Source organism: Gorilla gorilla, chromosome 3 (genome assembly GCF_029281585.2).
Source record: "Gorilla gorilla gorilla isolate KB3781 chromosome 3, NHGRI_mGorGor1-v2.1_pri, whole genome shotgun sequence".
Classification (NCBI taxonomy): Eukaryota; Metazoa; Chordata; class Mammalia; order Primates; family Hominidae; genus Gorilla; species Gorilla gorilla.
The window spans coordinates 130,576,180-130,598,522 of record NC_073227.2 but is presented as its reverse complement, the minus strand read 5'-3'; the positions used below and the strand labels follow the sequence as shown (position 1 = coordinate 130,598,522).

Below are 22,343 nucleotides of genomic sequence, written 5' to 3'. Positions count from 1 at the left end.
CAACATGGTGAAACCCCATCTCTACTAAAAACACCAAAATTAGGCGGGCGTGGTGGTGCTTGCCTATAATCCCAGCTACTGGGGAGGCTGAGGCAAGAGAATCATTTGAACCTGGGAGGCGGAGGTTGCAGTGAGCCGAGTTTGCACCACTGCACTCCAGCCTGGGCAACAGGGCGAGACTCCTCCATCTCAAAAAAAAAAAGAAAAAGAAAAAAGAAAGACAACCCTTAATGGGGGAGATGAGGACAGTCCCTACACAGAATCTTTGGCAGTGTCAATGTATACATTAATTTGCTAATCAACTAGGCTAGCCCTTTAATCTATATATTGTACTGGATTTTAAAAATTATTTCTTTACTTTCTCATTAGACCTTCCTCTTTTTTTTTTTTTTTTTTTTTTTTTGTTTGGAGACAGAGTCTCCCTCTGTCGCCCAGGCTGGAGTGCAGTGGCACAATTTTGGCTCACTGCAACCTCCACCTCATGGGTTCAAGCGATTCTCCTGCCTCAGCCTCCTGAGTAGCTGAGGTTACAGGTACCTGCCACCACACCTGCCTGATTTTTATATTTTTAGTAGAGACGGAGTTTCACCATGTTGGCCAGGCTGTTTTGAACTCCTGACCTCAGGTGATCCACCCACCTCGGCCTCCCAAAGTGCTGGGATTACTTCTGTGAGCCACCACCGTGGCCGGTCCCTTCCTCCTTCTTTAAAAATTTTTCTCCCAGTTCCCACTTTTTGTGGGGTAGAGGCATCTAAATTGAATGAAAGTACCCTTTTTGGACTACTGGGGAGGTGGGGGGGATGTTCTCAGAAGGGGAATTTTCTTTCTGGTCCTAATATCCACCTAATTTTTAAAAGCAGGGTTCCTTATTATTTTGTAAAGTTTACAATTACATCATTAGATACTTCCACGTCTCATATTTCATTTTTCCAAACTCTTGGGGGAAATGAGTGGAGGGATGGATGGAATAGAAAATAGTTTTTCCTCTTGGAGGCTGAGGGCCCAGTAGGGGTCAACAGTACATTCAGCCCTCTCCGCACATATTCTGTTCTACCTACAAGTACAGCAAGTAAAGCCAAATTTCTCATGCATGCAAATAAAGTTTTTGCATTTGGCCAGTCGGTCCAGTTCTCCTGTCAGCTTCCTTCCCCACTCTGCCTCTGTTCATTAATCCCCCCCTTCCCGGTACCTAAACCCTCCACCTAACCCAGCCCTTTCCTCCACTTCCGGCTACTAGCCTCTCTCGCCTATCCACTATCCTCACACTCAGCATCCCCTGTCTGTACGAGATTAAGGAGCTCTGCCGTCCGCAGGGCCTGGGTTAGCGTGAATCTAAGCCAGAGCTCCCGGGTGGGGGTAGGGGTGGGGGTGGTCCCAGAGGTAGGGCGAGGAGGTGGGAAGCGCATTCCCTTCACTGGTGATCTCAACGCAGATTTGCCCGGAGTTCTCTTGCAAGAGAGCTGGCAGGTTTTACTATTTCCCAATCGTTTACTCGCCAAGCTCTCGGGTCCACGCGCCGCGGGGATGCGCCCTGCACGCTGAAACTTCATTCAAAGCAAGGCGGCCCACGAGGTTGGGCTTAGGGGATCTGGATGACCTCCAGGCCACTTCCTTTCTCTCTGCGCCCTTCCCCCACTCTTCCAACCACCTTCGCTGTAAACAAAACTGTCCCCCCGGGCGGAGAGAGGTCGCGCTCTTTCGCACACTCCCTCGCCAAGGGTTAATTTCTCAGATCGCACGAGGGGGAGGAGATTTCCCTGTAGACGAGTAAAAAGGGTGATGGACAAACGTGCGGGCACTAAGACCGCAAGGCATTCATTTCCTCCTACGGTGGATGCGGACGCCGGGAGGAGGAGAGCCCCAGAGAGAGGAGCTGGGAGCGGAGGCGCAGGCAATGCTCAGCCCTGGATGTAGCTGAGAGGCTGGGAGAGAGACGACCGCTGGAGACCGAGCGGCGTGGGGAAGACCTAGGGGGGTGGGTGGGGGAAGCAGACAGGAGAACACTCGAAATCAAGCGCTTTACAGATTATTTTATTTTGTATAGAGAACACGTAGCGACTCCGAAGATCAGCCCCAATGAACATGTCAGTGTTGACTTTACAAGAATATGAATTCGAAAAGCAGTTCAACGAGAATGAAGCCATCCAATGGATGCAGGAAAACTGGTACGTGATGCTTTCGCCTGATACTGTTCCCGGGAGCCCTGCGCGTCTTCCCGGAGTGCCTTAATGTCGGTATTCCCTGCCTGGGCGTGAATGGAGCGATGAATCGCGGGCAGCCAGCTGATCGCTGAGTTCTCGGGTCTCCCGGGTGCAGGAGACGCTGGGGGGGGGGGTACATGAAGCGCGAGGTCTGTGGGTGCCCCTGTGTGAACCGCGGCTACATAGGCATCTTTTATGTAGATTATATAACACAGAACATATGTGTGTGCACAGGGTGATGTCTGCGCGACAGGGAAGGCGGGAGAGATGCCACAGTCCAGATCGCCTACCTGTGCTCCCCTCCCCTCCCCCGGTTTTCATCTAGATTTGGGTTTTCTCGCTTGGCCTCTCCCGCAACCGGAGTGTGAAAGGCAGTGGAGGGAGGACCTTGTCTCCTGTTCCCTTTAACCCTCTCCCGCCCGCCGCCCTTGGCCCTGGTCCTCGCTGTCTCTCCATCCCTCGTGTCCTTCCTTTCTCCTTGCAGCGCTCCTACTTCACCGTCCTCCTCTGTCTGCCGCTCCTCAGGCGGATGCCCCCTTTTTAGTACCCCTTTCCCCACGCGGATCCCTTTCCGGTTTCATAGAGAGACCGGGTGGGAGGGAGGAGGGGACAATGAAAACAGTAATAAATGAATGAACCCGAGCGAGTGGAGCCACGCCATTATTAAGTTTCTGTTTTACGGAAACGCCTTTTGGACACACTTCTAATTCTGTGCGTAGCTGCTGATTGGAGTTCAGGCACACAGATCAAAAGCCCCTCCGTCTGCAGAGTCCTTAGGGGCTCTTCCTTAGGAAACTAATAATCAGGGAAAACACCTTTCTTGTTTACTGTAGTCCCCCCGCCAGACCTTTTGAAAATCCCTGTGTGGGAGGCGATCCAGTGTCACCTTGCAATATTTAACAGAGGAGGGTGTGCTCATCTCGCTTCTTGTAGACAGGGTTGTGGCAGAGGCATTCCTCTCCTCCCCTTAACTTCGGGTCTGGCGATCTGTAAAGTTCAAGCCCAACGCACCCCGGAGCTAGGCAAGGGGCCGGCAGCCCGGGGGATGGCTTGACCGGGGAGGGTCGGGCCGCAGGGTCTCCCGGGAGCCGGGGGATTCCGCCCGCCGCGTGCGCGAGCCCGCGTGCCCCGCGCCCTCCCGCCTGCCCTCTTCAACTGGAAACCAGAAACGCCGGCGCGCCTGTGGCCTGGGCGGGTTGGTGCAGTAGGAGCTGGTGCCACGGGGCCGCAGCTGCGAAAAGGGGGTTTCAACTTCCTGTCCTCCAGCCCCCTGGAGTCGCCGGCCAGTGTCGGGAGGCCGGGCCGCCGCTTCCTTCTCCTCCCGCCCGGCCGGAGCGCGCCCACTCCCAGCTTCCCGCGGGCTGGTCCGGGCCCCAATGGCCATTTGCGGCGGCTGCCGGGCGGAGCCCGCCCCCTGGGCCGCGCGCACCGGCGGGGCAGGCCTGCTTGGGGTGAGCTGCGGCGTGGCTGGTGGCGGCGGTGGGCTAGGGGCCCAAGGGCCGCGTCTGGCCCGAGCCGGAGCCTAAGAGGCGGGGACGCGGGCCGCTCGGAAGGACTGGAAGTGCAGCAGCCACATAGGCACGGGGCTGGTGCCCTCCCGGGCCGCTGAGGCCAGGGGGTGCAGGGGTGGGTCCGGAAGGAGGTTGGACACTGCGGGTCGAGACCGCAGATAGACCTCGGCGTTTCGGGGCAGCCGAGGCCCCTCGAGCCCCACCAGCCCCACCGCCCGGGGTCCTTCTCTGGATGCACTTCCTCCTCCCGCTTAGGGGGTGGTGCTGGAGGCGGGGAGGGGGCGGTGGCCGGAGCCGGCGGGCGCCGGAACCGCGCTGCTGGCTAGCCCCGGGCCCGGGTCTTTTCCGCAGATGTTTGTCATATCCTCCAGCCGGCCTGTTCGGGCGCACAGTCCTCCCGCATTAGCCTGTGTGGTCAGCATTTGCTTCTGTGCCGAATCTCTGACTTGCTGCGTCCTGGTTTAACCTGCTCTTCCGGAGTCCGCTTTCCCTCGCTTTGCCGGCTGACCCCATTCACTGTACGCCCGCCATTCCTAGCCCACTGCAGTCGATACTGCCTCTTATTTACTTGTTGCTTTTTCTCTGAGGCCACTTCCTAGGCCTGCTCCAGGTACCATTTCCCGCCTCTTCTCTCCATTCACTCAGTACTGAGCCAGACAGGTCTCAGCCCTCGTGGGACTGAAAATGACAAAAATGTGCCAACGTATCTACTCCTGTTAGGTTCTGACCACTGTTTCCTCCTAGTTCTTTATCTGTACCTTTCTTCTGGCAATATCCTTTACTGTTACATACATGGTTATTAACTTACAGACCATCAGCTCTTCAGGTTACGGTTCTTGTCATCCCACTCTTGATTCTGCAAAGCACCTAGCAGAGTGCTTTGCATAAGGCACATTCTTGAGAAAATGTCCAGTGAGTTGAAATGGTGATTGGTGCCCATTTTATTGCCAGCACTACTCGTTAATACCCGAAGGTTAACAGGCTAGAACTTGCATACCGTGGCAGAGTCACATCTTGGGATTTTTCCCTTCCTGGCTTCTGCTCTCTGTTGATGTTATGTTCTTAGATTGCTTATTGCAGTCAAAGAACCCTGCTGGCTGTTACCCCTCCCTTCCAACTCTTCCTGACCCTAATTGTCTTACTTTCATGTTTTTTTTTTTTAATGCCAGATTTTGTGCATTTCTCCCAATATCCCAGGGTGCCCAATTTTATCTCTCCTCCCTCCCCAAAAACTGTACAGCCAAAAAGACTTTAAACACTTTTTAAAATTTAATTTTATTAGCCGGGTGTGGTGGCTCGTGCCTGTAATCCCAGCACTTTGGGAGGCTGAGGTGGGTGGATTACCTGACGACAGGAGTTGGAGACCAGCCAGGCCAATATGGTGAAACCCCATCTCTACTAAAAATACAAAAAAATTAGCCGAGCGTGGTGGCGGGTGCCTGTAATCCCAGCTACTCGGGAGGTTGAGGCAGGAGAATTGCTTGAACCCGGGAGGTTCAAATTAAAGCTTTTAGTTTTTATTTTTAATAGAATCCAGCTAATGCAGGACAAAAAGTCTTGAACCAGATTTTCTTTTCACTCCCTTTTTAATAGGAGAAGGGAACTCCATAACCAAGGCTTAGACCCTCTTGAGGAGAGAGGAACTTGAGGAAACCATAAAATCTTACCTTTTTCAGACTCATTAACTTAAAATGGTTTGAAATAGCTTCTGGAGGAAAAACATGATATAGTGAAGCTTCTACTCTGTCTTTTGGGAATTTATGGTTGTCCTTATAAATCTCTTCTTAGTAACAGGCAAAACTTGTTAATTTAGAGAATTAAAACATCCTCTCTCAAAAGTGAACTACATTGGCTTTTGAAGAACTGTGAGAATGGCCAGGAGCAGTATTTTGCCAGTATGCTGCCTTTGCTAACTAGCATCATTTAAGAGGACCTAAAATAAGAATACTTTATTAAACATATGCTATAATCCATACTTACTAACCATAGCGCAAATTAATGGTAACATACCCTATAATCCATACTTACTAACCATAGCACGTGTTAATGGAATGGGGCCCGACTTTTGGAGTAGCGTTTGTATAAACCCTAAAGGGTTCAACTGAGGCTAGTTTTCAAGTTTATTGCTGCTTTAATGAATCATTAACCTCATACTCATTGGCCTAGCCATGAAAGTAAATACTGCAGACTTTTTTTACTTTGCTAGCAAAAAGTTTCATATATAATAGGTTAGAATAGCAATTGAAATGCAAAGTAATAAGTGTATTCCCTTGTAGAATCATCCTGGGCCTCATCTTGAAACTACATGTCCAGTGAAAAATATCCTGTCTGGTTATATTATCTGGTCAATGAGAGTTTATTACATGAGGTAGAGAAAAATGTCTGCTCATAGGTCCAAATAGGAGTTTTGAATTCTAATTTTCACTGAAAAGTCCTTGCAATTTTACAACATTGAAAATAGAGACATTTTGCTCTTTTATGAGATGTCTGGCCTTTACCTGTTTTTCTCACTAAGAGCTGACTTAAGTTGGAAGTGCTGCTAGCCATGGAGCAAAATCACCTGGTGATTGCTAAGGCGACATAAAATTCATTGAGTGAGAAGGGAAGCTGGGCTCTCTCTGCCTTCTCTTTCAGCAGCCTGCCAGGTTTGTGCTAACAGCAGTGGATGCTAGTTGCTCCAGTTGTAATTGTCTAGCCAATGATGATTATCTTCTGATGTCGGCTGACACGGTGCCCACCAATAGGAAAGCAGGAGGCCTGTGCTGACTGCTGTAACATTATGTATGTGAGGTGACGTCTTCAAAGGGCTTGCCTAGAACTTCATGAAACCCTCCCCCTCTCCTGGCATTCTCCACACATCCAGCCTTTCAAAGCTTTGTATATTTTTCTGACTTTTCTCCCCACCCACTCCCTTGGTAGTGTAAAAGGGTTTACTTGTTTTAACCTTTTGTATTCTGTATTATAGAGTCTATAAGATAGTATAGGAATTTTAAGAATTAAATGCTGTTCAGCTGAGGAAGCCTTTTTATTCACAAATTTGTTTTTACCAAAGGTAAAAATGGAGTGAAACATTTTATTTTATTTTGTTTTATTTTTGAGACAGGGTCTCACTCTGTTGCCCAGGCTGGAGTGCAGTGGCACAATCTTGGCTCACTGCAACCTCTGCCTCCGGGTTCCAGTGATTCTTATGTCTCAACCTCCCAAGCAGCTGGGATTACAGGTGCCTGCCATGACACCAAGCTAATTTTTGTATTTTTAGTAGAGATGGGAATTCACCGTGTTGGTCAGGTTGGTCTTGAACTCCTGACCTCAAGTAATCCGCCCACCTCGGCCTCCGAAAGTGCTGAGATAACAGGCTTGAGCCACTGCAACCGGCCGTGAAACATTTTAAAAGGAGTTGTACATCTATATCTTTTTTGTAGGTGAAGTTTGGAAAGTAACACGATGTACAATTTCATGATTAAAGAACATAAAAAGCACTAAAAACCTGTGTTAGCATTTAACTCAAATATAGCAGCATAAAAAATATAGCAGCATAATGTTAATGAAACTGTTCAAATGCAGACATAGTATTTGGCTGTTGTTTTTCATTTAGTGAGGATTGCTTTGAATTGCTTCCTGAAGTCTTCCTTGAAACCTTCTACATTCATTTGTAAGAAAAATGGCTGGAAAACAGTGCATCTGTGACTATGGAACAGAGTAGGCCAGAGTTTCATTTCATCGTTAACATTGCAGCAACAAATTTGGTCAGCTCTGTAGGAATATAGTGTGTCTATATTGTACTCATGTCACTTGCTGTTTATTTTGAGGTATCACAGTTCATATTGATTTAGGATTAAAACTTGTGTGAGGATCATAACATGACATTCAATAATTTTTAGAAAGCACTGGGATGTAGGCATATGTACTAGGTTAAGAGTGAGAAGAATGAGAAAATACATAGAGAAAAAACGTGTAATCTGTGTGGGGTCCTAGAAAATAATGTAAAGTTGTGCTGGAGCTTTGATATGAACTTTCATGTATCTTTTAATAAATTATAAATATTCATGCAGTTCTTGTTTAGGATTCCAAAGGATGAAAGCCAGCTTAATGCAAAATATTTTATGATTATATTATCCATCTGTGTATTTGTACTAGTTATAATTAGTGCTTAAAATTTTTACATGAAGTCTTTTTCACATTGGAAGTAAAATTTTGTGATCTTCAGAGGATTGCCTGTTGCTTTTTTGTTTGAGGGTGATTCTAAATGTGTCAAAGTGTATAACATTGGAACTTAATGAAACTTTTCAAATGCAGACATAGTATTTCACTGTTGTTTTTCCTTTAGTGAGGATTGCTTTAAATTTCTTCCTGAAATCTTCCTCGTAACCTTCTGCGTGCATTTGTAAGAAAAATGGCTGGAAACTTCAAAGTCAACTTATTCCATATCTAAGAGTTGCCTTATATACTTCCTTGAAAGAAGAATCTTTCTTTTTCTTTTTTTTCTTTCTTTCTTTTTTTTTTTTTTTTTTTTTTCTTGAGATGGAGTTTTGCCCTTGTTGCCCAGGCTGGAGTGCAATTGTTCCATCTCAGCTTACTGCAACCTCTGCCTCCTGGGTTCAAGTGATTCTCCTACCTCAACCTCCTGAGTAGCTGGGTTTACAGGCATGCGCCACTACACCCGGCTAATTTTTTTGTATTTAGTAGAAACGAGTTTTCACCATGTTAGTCAGGCTGGTCTCAAACTCCTGACTTCAGGTGATCCACCTACCTCGGCCTCCCAAAGTGCTGGGATTACAGGTGTGAGCCACCATGCCCGGCCAGAGGAATCTTTCAGCTTAGATAGTGGAAGAGTTATGAGGGGGACGGAGGTTTTGAAATACTTAGGGGGATATACAATAACCATCTAATCAGTTTTCTTTTTCTTTTCTTTTTTTTGAGCCCGGTCTTGGCTCACTGCAACCTCTGCTTCCTGGGTTCAAGCCTCAGCCTCCTGAGTAGGTGGGATTACAGGTGCCCGGCCCCCCATCTAATCAGTCTTTAGACAACAAAGTAAAATGAGTGTGGCACCATTCTGGCAATTCAGGAGTTTATCTTTGCTTAAGTGATCTGAAATATTTCAGGTCCAAGTATTTTATTTTCTGAAATGAGTTAACCAAACATTGTCTTAATGATTAACTTAATTTTTCACATATGGACACAGGTGAGACAAACTGTCCTTTATTAATAGGAACCAGACATCATTCTACAAAGTTTGCCTCAGCCCTCCCTTTACTCTTTATGTAGCTCACATCCACCCGCTCCCATTTACTTTTCATTTATCTTTTTTGGGAGGGTTTAGGGAAAGTTACCTGTACCACATATGTCATTTCTGTTGATAACCCTAGGTAATCTGAGTGAAACTATGACTTGGCTATATTGTAATGTTAAAACTCATAACTTCATTCCTTTATCCAGATTCTGATTGTACATGTATTCAGGCAGGTACAAATGTTGGCATAGTTATTCAGGTTTCTGAGAACTTTAAAAAAACCCAGCATCTCTAATTATATTTACCCTCCAATAATTTATTTTAGAGATACATGGGTCCTTTTTTCAAAAGTATTGTATGGGTCGGGCATGGTGGCTCACACCTATAATCCCAGCACTTTGGGAGGCCGAGGCAGGCGGATCACTTGATGTCAGGAGTTCGAGACAAGCCTGGTCAATGTGGCGAAACCCTGTCTCTACAAAAAATACAAAAATTAGCTGGGCATGGTGGTACGCACCTGTAGTCCCAGCTACTCTGGATGCTGAGACACAAGAATGGCATGAACCCGGAGGCGGAGGTTGCAGTGAGCTGAGATTATGCCACTGCAATGCAGCTTGGGCAACAGAGCAAAACTGAGTCTCAAAAAAAACACAAAAATTAAAAAAAAAAAAAAAGTGGCTGGGCATGGTGGCTTATACTTGTAATCCCAGCGCTGTGGGAGGCTGAGGTGGGTGGATCACTTGAGGTCAGGAGTTCGAGACCAGCTTGGCCAACATGGTGAAACCCTATTTCTACTAAAACTACAAAAATTAGCCGGGCGTGGTGGCGGGCGCCTGTAATCCCAGCTACTCCAGGGGCTGAGGCAGGAGAATCGCTTGAACCCAGGAGGCCGAGGTTCCAGTGAGCCGAGATTGCACCATTGCACTCTAGCCTGAGCGACAGAGTGAGACTCCGTCTCAAAACAAAACAAAACAAAAAAAGTATTGCCCAAGAGTAAAGAATATGAATTTGTAATTTTAAGTTGGTTGTGCAATAGTTATCCCAAAGCTTGGAACCATGTCAGTCATCTAAGGTCAAGCCTACACATTTATCATGATTCCTTTCTGCATTGAGTGTTTGCGACTTTTAGTTTTAAGGTTCCTATTACTAGGAAACCCTTTGTTGAGTTAGTTGCCCACTGTGAACTTACTGAGATTTAACTTTAAGTCTTTACTTTGTACAAAAAGAAGTACAGGAGAAAAAAGACTTACACTTACCTTTGCTAAGATAAATTTGCTGAGATAAATTAGACATGCTGATTGTAAGTAGTTTTGCTAGAAAATCACTCATAGTTTTGTAATACTTTTATTTACAGGGATTCATATTTCAGTTTTTTTTTCTTGCTAAAACTTTTATAGAAGAGTTCCTAGTTGTGATATAAGGAAAGTTTTATTGATGAAATATATTTTGGGGAGGGAGATCTACCTCCTCAAAACACACATGAGGTTTATAATCCAATTTTTTTTTTTTTTTTTTTTTTTTTTGAGATGGAGTCTGGCTCTGTCGCCCAGGCTGGAGTGCAGTGGCACGATCTTGGCTCAGTGCAAGCTCTGCCTCCCGGGTTCACACCATTCTCCTGCCTCAGCCTCCGGAGTAGCTGGGACTACAGGCGCCCACCATCACACCTGGCTAATTTTTCTATTTTTAGTACAGACGGGGTTTCACTGTGTTAGCCAGGATAGTCTCGATCTCCTGACCTTGTGATCTGCCCACCTCGGCCTCCCAAAGTGCTGGGATTACAGGTGTGAGCCACTGCGCCAAGCCCTATAATCCTATTTAAAGTGAAACAAGTAAACAAGTATAACTTCATTTTCTTCTTTTCTCTCTCTCTTTTTTTTTTTTTTTTTTTTCTTTGAGACGGAGTCTTGCTGTGTCTCCCAGTCTGAGTGCAGTGGCATGATCTTGGCTGTTAGACTGCAACCCCCACCTTCTGAGTTCAAGCAGTTCCCCTGCCTCAGCCTTCTGAGTAGCTGGGATTACAGGCACCTGCCACCACACCTGCCTAATTTTTGTATTTTTAGTAGAGACGGGGTTTCACCATGTTGGCCAGGCTGGTCTCGAACTCCTGGCCTCAAGTGATCCGCCCACCTCGGCCTCCCAAAGTTTTGGGACTACAGGCATGAGCCACTGCGTCTAGCCTCTCTCTCTCTTTTTTAAATAGAGACAGGGTCTTGCTTGTCACCCAGGCTGGAGTGCAGTGTCACAATCATACTTCACTGTAATCTCAAACTCCGCTTCTTGGTCCAAGCGATCTTCTTGCCTCAGCCTCCCAAGTAGCTGGGATTACAGGCACGCACCACCTTGCCCAACTAATTTTTTTATTGTATTGGAGAGATGGGGGTCTTGCTATGTTGCCCAGGCTGGTTTTGAACTGTTGGCCTCAAGTGATCCTCCCATCTCAGCTTCCCAAAGTGCTAGGATTACAGGTGTAAACCACCACACCTAGACAGCAGGGTAGATTTTCTTCATTCAGGAGCAATGATACTAACAGTTAATACATGGTTACCTGATTTCAGGCATCCTTTTATAATGTTTTACTTTTTTTTTTTTTTGAGACCGAGTTTCACTCTTGTTGCCCAGTGGAGTGCAATGGCATGATCTCGACTCACCGCAACCTCTGCCTCCCAGGTTCAAGCAACTCTCCGCCTCAGCCTCTTGAGTAGCTGGGATTACAGGCATACGCCACCATGCCTGGCTAATTTTTTTTGTATATTTAGTAGAGATGGGGTTTCTTCCATGTTGGTCAGGCTGGTCGTGAACTCCTAACCTCAGGTGATCCTCCCACCTCGGCCTCCCAAAGTGCTGGGATAACAGTCATGAGCCACCGCGCCTGGCCAATGTTTTACGTACTTTAACTGTTAAACCCTTGCAGCCACGCTTTATGATCTTTTGCACAATGGACAACTCAGGAAGGGGAGTTGGGATTTGCATGTAGGAATCAGAAAAGGAAAACTGGGTTCCAGGCTTGAATAAGGCTTGGATGGCTGGTGTGATGATGAGGGGTGTGTCACAAGGCCCCAATCATCCTCTTATTTGAATATTAATATAATATTCAATCAGAAAAACAATGCACTTGAAAACTTGGCTGCACTGGAAACGTGTCAGGTATCTGTGGTTTTAGTCAATGATCTCACAGATGTCTCTTTTGTTAATAATTTTCACTGGGTGGATCCTGAATACTTAAGGCCAGAATAAAGCTTTGGCCTATAAAATATTTACTGTCTGCTCTGTGATATTAATTTCTTGCACTCAGGTTGGTTCTAGACCCTGGGAATTTGTGTTTCCATCTGATCTGCAGCCAGACTTTCTTCCCAGCAGGTTTTAGTGTAGCTACTTGTAAATAGCCACCCACTGTTGACAGTAAAATAAAAATATGTGGGTTGGGGATATCCCTATTCTTGAAGGTCAGCTCCTACAATGTGAAGAATCACAGAATACCTTTTGTTTCATTTTAGTAGCTTTAAATTCTTTTCCTGATTCTAAGATAAGAAATAGTTATAGGAAAAGAAATGAAATGAAAACATTAAGAAGTATAAAGATGTCGGAAAGGAAACACCTTTAATTCTTTTCCAGAGGCCTCCACTTGTTATTTTGCCCCATTTCCTTCAGCCTTGTTTCCAGGTTTTTTAGTATGCCTTAGACCATTCAGTACCTAAACTGTGACAGCCTGGGTTCCCTACTATGTGCCAGGGATTGCACTGAACAGATTTATGTACTATCACGTCACAATTTTTTTTTTTTTTTTTTTTTTAGATGGAGTTTCATTCCTGTTACCCAGGCTGGAGTGCAGTGGTGTGATCTCGGCTCACTGCAACCTCTGCCTCCTGGGTTCAAGTGATCCTCCTGCCTCAGCCTCCCTATTAGTTGGGACTACACATGCGTGCCACCATGCCAGGCTAATTTTTTGTATTTTTAGTAGAGACGGGGTTTCACTGGTCTCAAACTCCTGATCTCAGGTGATCCGCCTGCCTCGGCCTCCCAAGCAATTTTTTTTTTTTTTCATTTTGCTGAGATCTAACTTGAGAAGCCTTCATTTGTCCAAGCAGTTAGGTTATATGCTTTTTCTCTGCTTACTGTTTGCTACATAGTAACTTGTGAAGAGGTGGAAACTTCATGTCCAGTCAAAAATGGCTCCAGAAAGGACTGAAACAATAGATACTGTGTAAATTAAGGGACAATTAGGAGGTTAAAGGACCTCTTAATTGTGGTGCTTAATCAGAAGAAATTTGTTTTATGGAGTTTTCCATAGGAAAAGGAGTGATTTTCAGACTCTTTTACTCATATGCCTCTAATAGAAGTTTAAAAAACTATGCACTGCCTCACACATTTTTAAATTTTCATCATAAATTGAAATGTTAAAATTGTAATAGAAGTAGAATAAATATAAAATGAGTGAAGATAAGGATTGGCTAATTATAATAACTATTACATGACATGATAAGATAGGTTTACCTACTTTATTGAATAATACATAATGAATTTGAAATCACGGAACATTGACATCCACGGTTTTATTCAGTTGATAGTTTTTTTTTTGAAACATTCCATATATATGTATATATATGTGTATATATGTATATATATGTGTATATATGTATATATTTGTGTGTGTATATATATAAATATATATATATATATATATATATATATTTTTTTTTTTTTTTTTTTTGAGACAGAGTCTCGTTCTGTTACCTAGGCTGGAGTGCAGTGGTGTAATCTCAACTCACTGCAACCTCCACCTCCTGGGTTCAAGTGATTCTCCCACCTTAGCTTCCTGACTAGCTGGACTTACAGGCACATGCCACCATGCCCGACTCATTTTTGTATTTTTAGTAGAGATGGGGTTTTACCATGTTGGCCAGGGTGGTCTCGAACTCCTGACCTTAAGTGACCTCCACCTCCTGAAGTGCTGGGATTAGAGGCCAGAGCCATTGCACCTGAACCCATTCCACTTATATTTAAAATAATCACTGGCACTAACCCATATTGCTTGTTTTGAATCAGAAACATCCCAACATTCAGAATGTAGAGAGTCTGATCAGAAGAGGAAAAAAGAAAGACTATCACACTGCTTCTCAGCGTTGTTTATTTTTACATTGTGTGGGGGCCGGTAGGAGAGAGATGGGTAGGCTATCAGATGTCTCAAAATAAGTTTTCTTGACTGTAGAGAAGGTTATAGATGATAGCATTTTTGTGTGGGTTGGTGGTCAGCAGGAATAGTCACCTACTTGTTAAGTCACTTTATTTTTTTTCTGTTTGTTTTTGTTTTTGTTTTGTCTTGTTTTGTTTTGGGACGGAGTCTCACTCTGTTGCCCAGGCTGTAGTACAGTGGCGCAATTTTGGCCCACTGCAACCTCCGCTTCCCGGGTTCAAGCGATTCTTCTGCCTCAGCCTCCTGAGTAGCTGAGACTACAGGTGCCTGCCACCATGCCTGGCTAATTTTTCTATTTTTAGTAGATACAGGGTTTCACCATGTTAGCCAGGCTGGTCTCGAACTCCTGACCTTGTGATCCGCCCACCTCGGCCTCCCAAAGTGCTGGGATTACAGGTGTGAGCCACCATGCCCAGCCTTAAATAAATCATTTTCTTACTCTTCTCTTGGTTATCCAAGACCTCAGGACTTCTCAGGAAGCCCCTTTCAGTCCATTATACATGGAGTGGCTGATTGAAGGTATTTGTACATACTGACTTGAAAGTTCTCTCCTTTCATTAAAGGTTCTTCTACATATTGACCTGAAAGACAGGTTCCTCCATCAGTCCTCCTGTCATCCTAATTGTGACTCTAGCTGACTTTTATTTCCACTTCTGCATGGTTGTCTTAATACTACTTGTATATATTATGTTCTCTGTAGGCCTTCTTTTCTAAGCCATTTCTCAAATTTTATTTGCAGTCCACTGGTAATCCACCTAGCTACTTAAGAAAAATAAAATATTAGCCCTCTTTTGGTTTGAACAATTAAGTATTTACTAGAAACCTGTAAGAGATTTATTAAAACTTACTAAAATTTGGCACTTAGTACATTCAACACAGTAAGTCTGTACTAGAGACTTGCTCTTGAGTGGGGGTAGGAGTGGGGTTCTAATTACATATTCTGCTAAAACGGCTGCCACTCATTGCTTTGGAACATTGCAAAGCTCCTACTGTACATACATGACATTCTACAAAATTTAAGGACACTGTTATCAGTGAATACAAGGTTGCCTTGAGTTGTATTTAGTTTTGAATTACTGCTCTTGCATTCATATTAACAAAAATACTTTTTTGAACCTGTGTTTTGTGATTGCTGATGTTATGTGTGATTGCACTACTTTGGTTAGTACTTGGTTCTTTGCCAGCTCTTTGTAATCACTAAATCCTTTGTCCACTGACAAGAGAAAAGTGTAGGGTAAGAAAAAGCTTTAGAAGCTTGCTCCATGTCCATGATCCTTACCCAGGTATTGAATCAGACTTACATAGGGTTTATTTTTCCCCAGTACACACATGCACAGGCTTATCTCAGGGATTCAGATTTAGCAGATCTGTGGAGGGGTCCAGACAAGTGTTACTGTGAAAAACCTTCCCACTTGCCCTAGGGAGAGGCACTGCTCTGTATGAAACTGATTCCATCTCTCATTCTTTGGGTTTGTCTTCTCAAACCATCGATTTTACAGACTGAACTCTTCCTTAGCTAATCTGCTTTACCTGCTTTGTCATCTATGTGGGACCAGTACATAGCTCAGCACGAAAGTACTCATCTCCCTTTTCTCCTACCTGTAATGTACAACCAATTCCTGTGTGAGTTGGCTGTCAGTTCCCTTTTTCTGTTCATTGTGCTTGCCACTGACTTCCTTTAGCTCCCCAGGACTACTTTTAGTCTTCTAGATTCCTACCTCCCATTGTCTTTCTGAGTCACTGATCTGATCTTGTCATCACAATGGTTAAAAACCTTCAGTGGTTTCCCATTGTTTTAAGGTCATTCAAAATCTGGCACCAAATTCCCTTCTTAATGTTACCTCTAGAAGCAGCCCTTGTCCAGTGCCTACTTAGTTGAAATTTGAATTCCAAAGCCTTCTTCTCTCCACCCATCTATATCTATTGCTCTTTTTTTGTGGTTCATTGGCACTTGGTTTATAAATAGATAAATATTTTCTCTGAAATCAGTGCTTACCACAGAATTTGGCGTATTCAGTGTTTGAATAGTTGAGTGCATGCATGCATGGACATACGAGGCTGTTCATTAACTTTTAAATGTATCTGAGTATATTATCTGGCACTACTTTGTATTTCCTTAAGTGAATCATGGGAGATTGTCCAGTGCCTTAAAAATATTTTACTCTCTTCATCTAATCTCATTTTTAAGAAGAAAACATAGGCATTTAACATGACTAATTATCAGTGAATCCATGCTAACTGTTGGGGATTATTAGTCCTTTTCTAGGTACTCAAACTATCTATTCCAATCAGAGAGAGATGATTTTTTTATTTTATATTTTATTGATTGATTGTTTGTTTGATTGATTGATTGAGACAGGGTCTCACTCTGTTGCCTAGGGTGGAGTACAGTGGTGCGATCTCAGCTCACTGCAACCTCTGCCTCCCAGTCTAAAGTGATCCTCCCACTTCAGCCTTCCAAATAGCTGGGACCACAGGCATACGCCACCACGCATGGCTAATTTTTGTATTGTTTGTAGAGATGGGGTTTCCCCACGTTGCCCAGGCTGGTCTCCTGAGCTCAAAGCAATCCAGATTGCTGGGATTACAGCTGTGAGCCACCGTGCCTGGCTGAGATGACTTTTAAAAAAAGACTTCTCTAAAGTAGAAGGAAGGGTGGAATTGTATGCACAAGAAGAAAAAAACCTGGAAGAAAAACATACTAAAGAGGTAAAAAAAAAAAAAAAATAGATCTGTAAAGGTGGTAAAACAATGGTTATTATTTATCTTTGTTGATGAAAAGAGCACAGCACTGTAAAATATTTGAAGAGATTTATTCTGAGCCAAATATGAGTGACCATGGCCTGAGGTATAGTCTCAAGAGGTCCTGAGAACATGTGCACAAGGTGGCTGGTTTATAGCTTGGTTTTAAACATTTTAGGGAGACATAAGACGTCAGTCAATACATGTGAGGTATATATTGGTTCTGCCCAGAAAGCAGGGCGACTTGAATTAGGGAGGGGGTGTTGCTTACAGCTGGGTTCAAATATTTTCTGATTGGCAGTTTGTTAAGAGTTAGATTATTATCTAAAAGCCAGGAATCAGTAGAAAAGAGTGTCTGGGTTAAGATAAAGGGTTGTGGTTCTACATAAGGTTCTTAGGTAGATAAAGTCTCATACGTGACCGCCCGTAGTAGCAAAGAAATATATTTTGGGTGTTTTTTTTGTTTGTGTTTTTTTAAATAAAGTCATCTAGAAGCCTCGGGGTAAAATATTTTGATTTCCTTCTTTATCTGTCATGTGATGTTATGCCAGATTCAGGTTTGGAGAGATTTTATGATTTGTATGGTGTGACTCCCCAGACCCTTTAGCTAGGAATTTGGGCAAGAGAGAAATAAGGTCAGAGTTTACTCCTTATCCTTCTGCTGTTCCAGTTTTCATTTTTTTTTTGAGACGGAGTTTTGTTCTTGTTGCCCAGGCTGGAGTGCAATGGCATGATCTCGGCTCATCAAAACTTCCCCCTCCCAGGTTCAAGCGATTCTCCTGCCTCAGCCTCCTGAGTAGTTGGTATTACAGGCATGCGCCACCATGCCTGACTAATTTTGTATTTTTAGTAAAGAGGATGTTTCTCCATGTTGGTCAGGCTGGTCCCGAACTCCCAGCTTCAGGTGATTCATCCGCCTCGGCTTCCCAAATTTCTGGCATTACAGGCACTAGCCAGTGCGTCCGGCCCCTGTTCCAGTTTTCTTTTTTTTGTTTTTTTGAGATGGAGTTTCTCTCTTGTTGCCCAGGCTGGAGTGCAATGGCGCGATCTTGGCTCACCGCAACCTCCGCCTCCCGGGTTCAAGTGATTCTCCTGCCTCAGCCTCCCAGATAGCTGGGATTACAAGCATGGGCCACCACGCCTGGCTAATTTTGTATTTTTAGTAGAGACGGAGTTTCTCCATGTTGGTCAGGCTGGTCTCGAACTACCGACCTCAGGTGATCCACCCACCTCGGCCTCCCACAGTGCTGGGATTACAAGCATGAGCCACCACACCTGGCCTCCCTGTTCCACTTTTCTATAATCTGTTCATATTATATTCTGGGTATATGTGGGTGGCGTGATTATCCATGTGGTCTTATTTTCACATTCTTTGCATTAACTATAATGTACTTAATGTTTTAAGATAAATTTCATTTTACAAAGATATATGTACAATACCTGGTATCAGGTAACAATCTTAAAAAAAACTAATTCATTTAAAAATAAACATTAAAATTAGCAATACAATTAAACATAAAGACAGTTTGTGAGGACATTGAACTGCCCATTCTTACTCCAAATGAATTTGCTTTCTTAGACTGAGGAGGAGGGGCCATATTGTTGATGTCACAATAAACTTGTTTCTCCTTCTTCAATAATAAATTACATAATTTGCTTTTTTTAATAGGAAAGGATCATACTTCAAGGGAGGATGATAAAAAACATTAATTTAACTTTAGCATTACAACTTTTACATGTGGGCCCAGGAATGTATCTAATGGGACAAAGGTTCCTCAGGGACAAAAGTCATCTAATCTAATACAGACAAAAGGTTAAGCATAAACCTATCCCTAGAGTGAGAAAAAATGAATAGAATAATTGGCTCAGGGACCTTGTGGCACCTGGAAACAGATGCTGCACACGTACCTGGAGTACGTGGTTAACAAATATCTTCAGTAGTACTGCAGAATGCCTAGGAGATAGTGTCTGGTTAAGAGGAGCTAGAAAGATTTTGATACTCTCTGAAACGAAGTTTAGAAGGGGCCAGTCTGTCTAGTCCAGAGGCCAGGCTCTGTGGATCCAGAGAGCCTGGTATGTGTGATCTGATTGGGAGCAATGTGGCAGGGCTTTCCACAGGACTGCTTTGTGAAGCAGATCATACTGGTCTGGGCCATTTCTAGTCTTCTAGACTTCCTTTCTGAGAGAAGAAAGATGGAGAAGGTTACCTTTCAGTACACAGAAAGTAGATGTTTTGTTTTGTTTTACATTTTATTTTATTTTCTCTCCTCTCCTCCTTGTTTTACATCTTAGTTAGCCTGTAGTTGATCAAGTTAACTAGGATCTAGGAAGTTGGCTTAGATCTATGAAGACCTGGCTTTCCATCCCAGTCTTTTTCTCTCCATTGTCTATGTCCCTAGAGGTTAGAGGAGACTGGTTCAAAATCATATACAGTTTTAACTTTATTTATTTATTTATTTAGACAGGGTCTCACTCTAGTCACTCAGGCTAGAGTGCAGAGGTGCGATCTTGGCTTACTGCAGCCTCAACCTCCCAGGCTCCGGTGATTCTCCCACCTCAGCCTCCCGAGTATCTGGTATTACAGGTGCACACCACCACACTCAGCTAATTTTTTGTATTTTTAGTAGACATAGGGTTTCACTGTGTTGCCCAGGCTGGTCTTGAACTCCTGGAGTCGAGCAATCCACCTGCCTCAGCCTCTCAGAGTGTTGGGATTACAGGCGTGAGCCACTGCGCCTGGCCTTAATTTAATTTAATTTTTTTTTTTTTTTTTGAGACTGGGTCTTACTCTGTCTCCCACGCTGGAGGATAGTGGCACAATCATAGCTCACTGTAACCTTGAATGCCTAAGCTCAAGCAATCCTTCTGCCTCAGCCTCCCTAGTAGCTAGGATTACAGGGATGCACTACCACACCCAGCTAAATTCTTAAATTATTTGTAGAGACTGAGTCTTGCTATGGGGCCTGGGCTGGTCTTGAATTCCTGGTCTCAAGTAATCTTTCTGCCTTGGCTTCCCAAAGTGCTGGGGTTACAGATGTGAACCACCACACGTGGCCTTGGAATATAGTTTTTAAAAATCTCTATAAACAACTCTTGGCTATTTTTTGTTTCTATCCTTTATCTAAATTTAGACAAAATTTCATTCTTAAGCTATAGACCGCTTAAATTATTATTTCTGGATATAAGAAAACAAAGTATAGGCCAGGTGTGGTGGCTCATGCCTGTAATCCCAGCACTTTGGGAGGCTGAGGCCGTGAGGCCAGGAGAATTGCTTGATTCCAGGAGTTTGAGGCCAACCTAGGCAACATGGTGAGAACTCATCTTGCTTTATTAAAAAAATAAAAATAAAAAGAGAAAATAATAATTAGCCAGGTTTGATAGCTGCTTGTAGTCTCAACTATTTGGGAGGCTGAAGCAGGAGGATTGCTTGAGCCCGGAGTTTGAGGCAGCAGTTAACCATGATTGTACTACTCCACTCCAGTAGCCTGGGCAACAAAATGAGACCCTGTTTCTATAAATAAATACATACATACATATATAAGGAAATAAATAAAGCTTTCTTAATGATTTGGCTTATTCTTTTTAAATCCAGCAAATGTTAATTCTAACCTTTAGTTCTGCTGTTAGAGTGAGACGAGATTAGCACATTATATCTGCTATCTGGGCTTAGATTGTGGGTGTTATTTCACACAGATAATTCAGGCAAACCCGAGATTTTTAGGGGGTGAACTTGCATTATATGGATACAATAAACACACTCACAATAGAAAACTATGTGGCATATACTAAAAGAAAAAACTGTACAGTGTTTTTCAGAATTATACCATGGATAAGTAACAGAAGGCTCGTCCTCAGAGACTGAAGAGTTTATCTTCTGACTAAACATTTTATGGCTGATATTTCTTCCCCACAGAGCATTCAGTGTCCAGAGACTCCTTTTTCCCCAGCAATGCTGGAGGGATGAGGAATAGGGAGTGTGAAACTGATGACATGTTCCACCTTTTCATGATGGAGTACAGAAAATAACTAAAATTAGGTGCTAATGGTTGTCCTTCTTTAGGATTAAATTTTACTCAGTGGAAAGAATATAGGTTCTTTTATGTTTATAGTTTATGATATCTAGATGTGCTATAATAGATTTAAACTGTTTTCTCTAGGTAGTTACAACATAACAGCTCTGTATGTCTTGTTTATATGCAATATCTAGGACATTTGGAATGAAGTAGTTTTCCAAAGCATTATATAAATTAAGTTTTCATTGACCTTAGGCCAGACCATCAATAGCTGGCTAGTTGTCTTTAATATTAGCTTAAATTGTATTTTTTCATGTGAAAATGAAAATAAATATTCTTGTTTTCTCTTTATTTCATTTGGGTTTAATGATTTAATATTTTTGCCCTTTTTTTTTGAAATGGAGTTTTGCTCTTGTTGCCCAGGCTGGAGTGCAGTGGCGTAATTTCGGCTCACTGCAACCTCAGCCTCCCGGTTTCAAGCAATTCTCCTGTCTCAGCCTCCTGAGTAGCTGGGATTACAGGCATGTGCCACCACGCCCAGCTAATTTTTTGTATTTTTAGTAGAGATGGGGTTTCACCATGTTGGCCAGGCTGGTCTCGAACTCCTGACCTCAGGTGATCCATCCACCTCAGCCTCCTTAAATGCTGGGATTACAGGCATGAGCCACTATACCTGGCCTATTTTTGCCCTATTTTCTGAAGTTTACATACATGTATTTTATTTGTCTCGTCAATTAAATTGTATGTATCTGGAGGCCTAGAATTAGGAAGGTATACATATAATCTTTTTTTTTTTAAAGATTTTACCTAACGTAGAGAACTACTAGGATTCATCTTGATAAATAAAAAAATACATACTGTTGCAGAGACACTTGTAAAAGCATAAACTTTATCAGTTGTAGTTTTCTGCTTCTTGTGGATAGGCTTGGAGCAGGTAACTTTAATACATTATAGAAAATTTAAGAAACACAAGTGAAAAGAAGAAAACAAATGTCACCCTGAGATATACACTAACATTTTGGTGTAAGTCTTTCAAAGCTTTTTATCCATCTTTATGTTTTTGTTTGTTTGTTTTAGGACAGAGTCTCTCTCTGTCACCGAGGCTGCTGCAGCCTCAGTCTTCTGGCTCAAGTGATTCTCCAGCCTCAGGCTCCCAAGTAACTGAGACTACAGGCAGGCACCACCACACCTGACTAATTTTTTGATTATTTGTAGAGACGAGGTCTCACTATGTTGCCCAGGTTGCTCTCAAGTTTCTGAGCTTAAGCAGTCCTGACTTGGCCTCTCAAAGCACTGGGGCTATAGGTGTGAGCCACCGCGTCTGGCCCATTTTCCTTTTTTTTAGATGGAGTGTCACTCTCTGTCGCTCAGGCTGGCGTGCAGTGGCATGATCTTGGCTCCATCTCAGCTCACTGAAACCTTCACCTCCCCAGTTCAAGCGATTCTTCTGCCTCA

The 22,343-nt window shown here is 43.5% G+C and overlaps 1 protein-coding gene across 2 annotated transcripts in view; it reads left to right on the top strand.

The window, feature by feature from the left end:
- Window positions 1-1,314: 1,314 nt before the first annotated feature.
- The window catches only part of ELOVL6 (ELOVL fatty acid elongase 6), a 151,045-nt gene continuing 130,016 nt past the window's right edge, over window positions 1,315-22,343 (top strand). Inside the window, exons 1-2 of one of the 2 annotated variants that reach the window (XM_019025953.4) lie at window positions 1,315-1,572; window positions 2,045-2,165. In XM_019025953.4, the coding sequence (XP_018881498.1) occupies window positions 2,077-2,165 (89 nt within the window). In that variant the 5' untranslated portion in view covers window positions 1,315-1,572; window positions 2,045-2,076. Of the gene's footprint in view, window positions 1,892-2,044; window positions 2,166-22,343 lie in introns of both variants that reach the window. The other variant, XM_019025952.4, reaches the window with a different exon arrangement.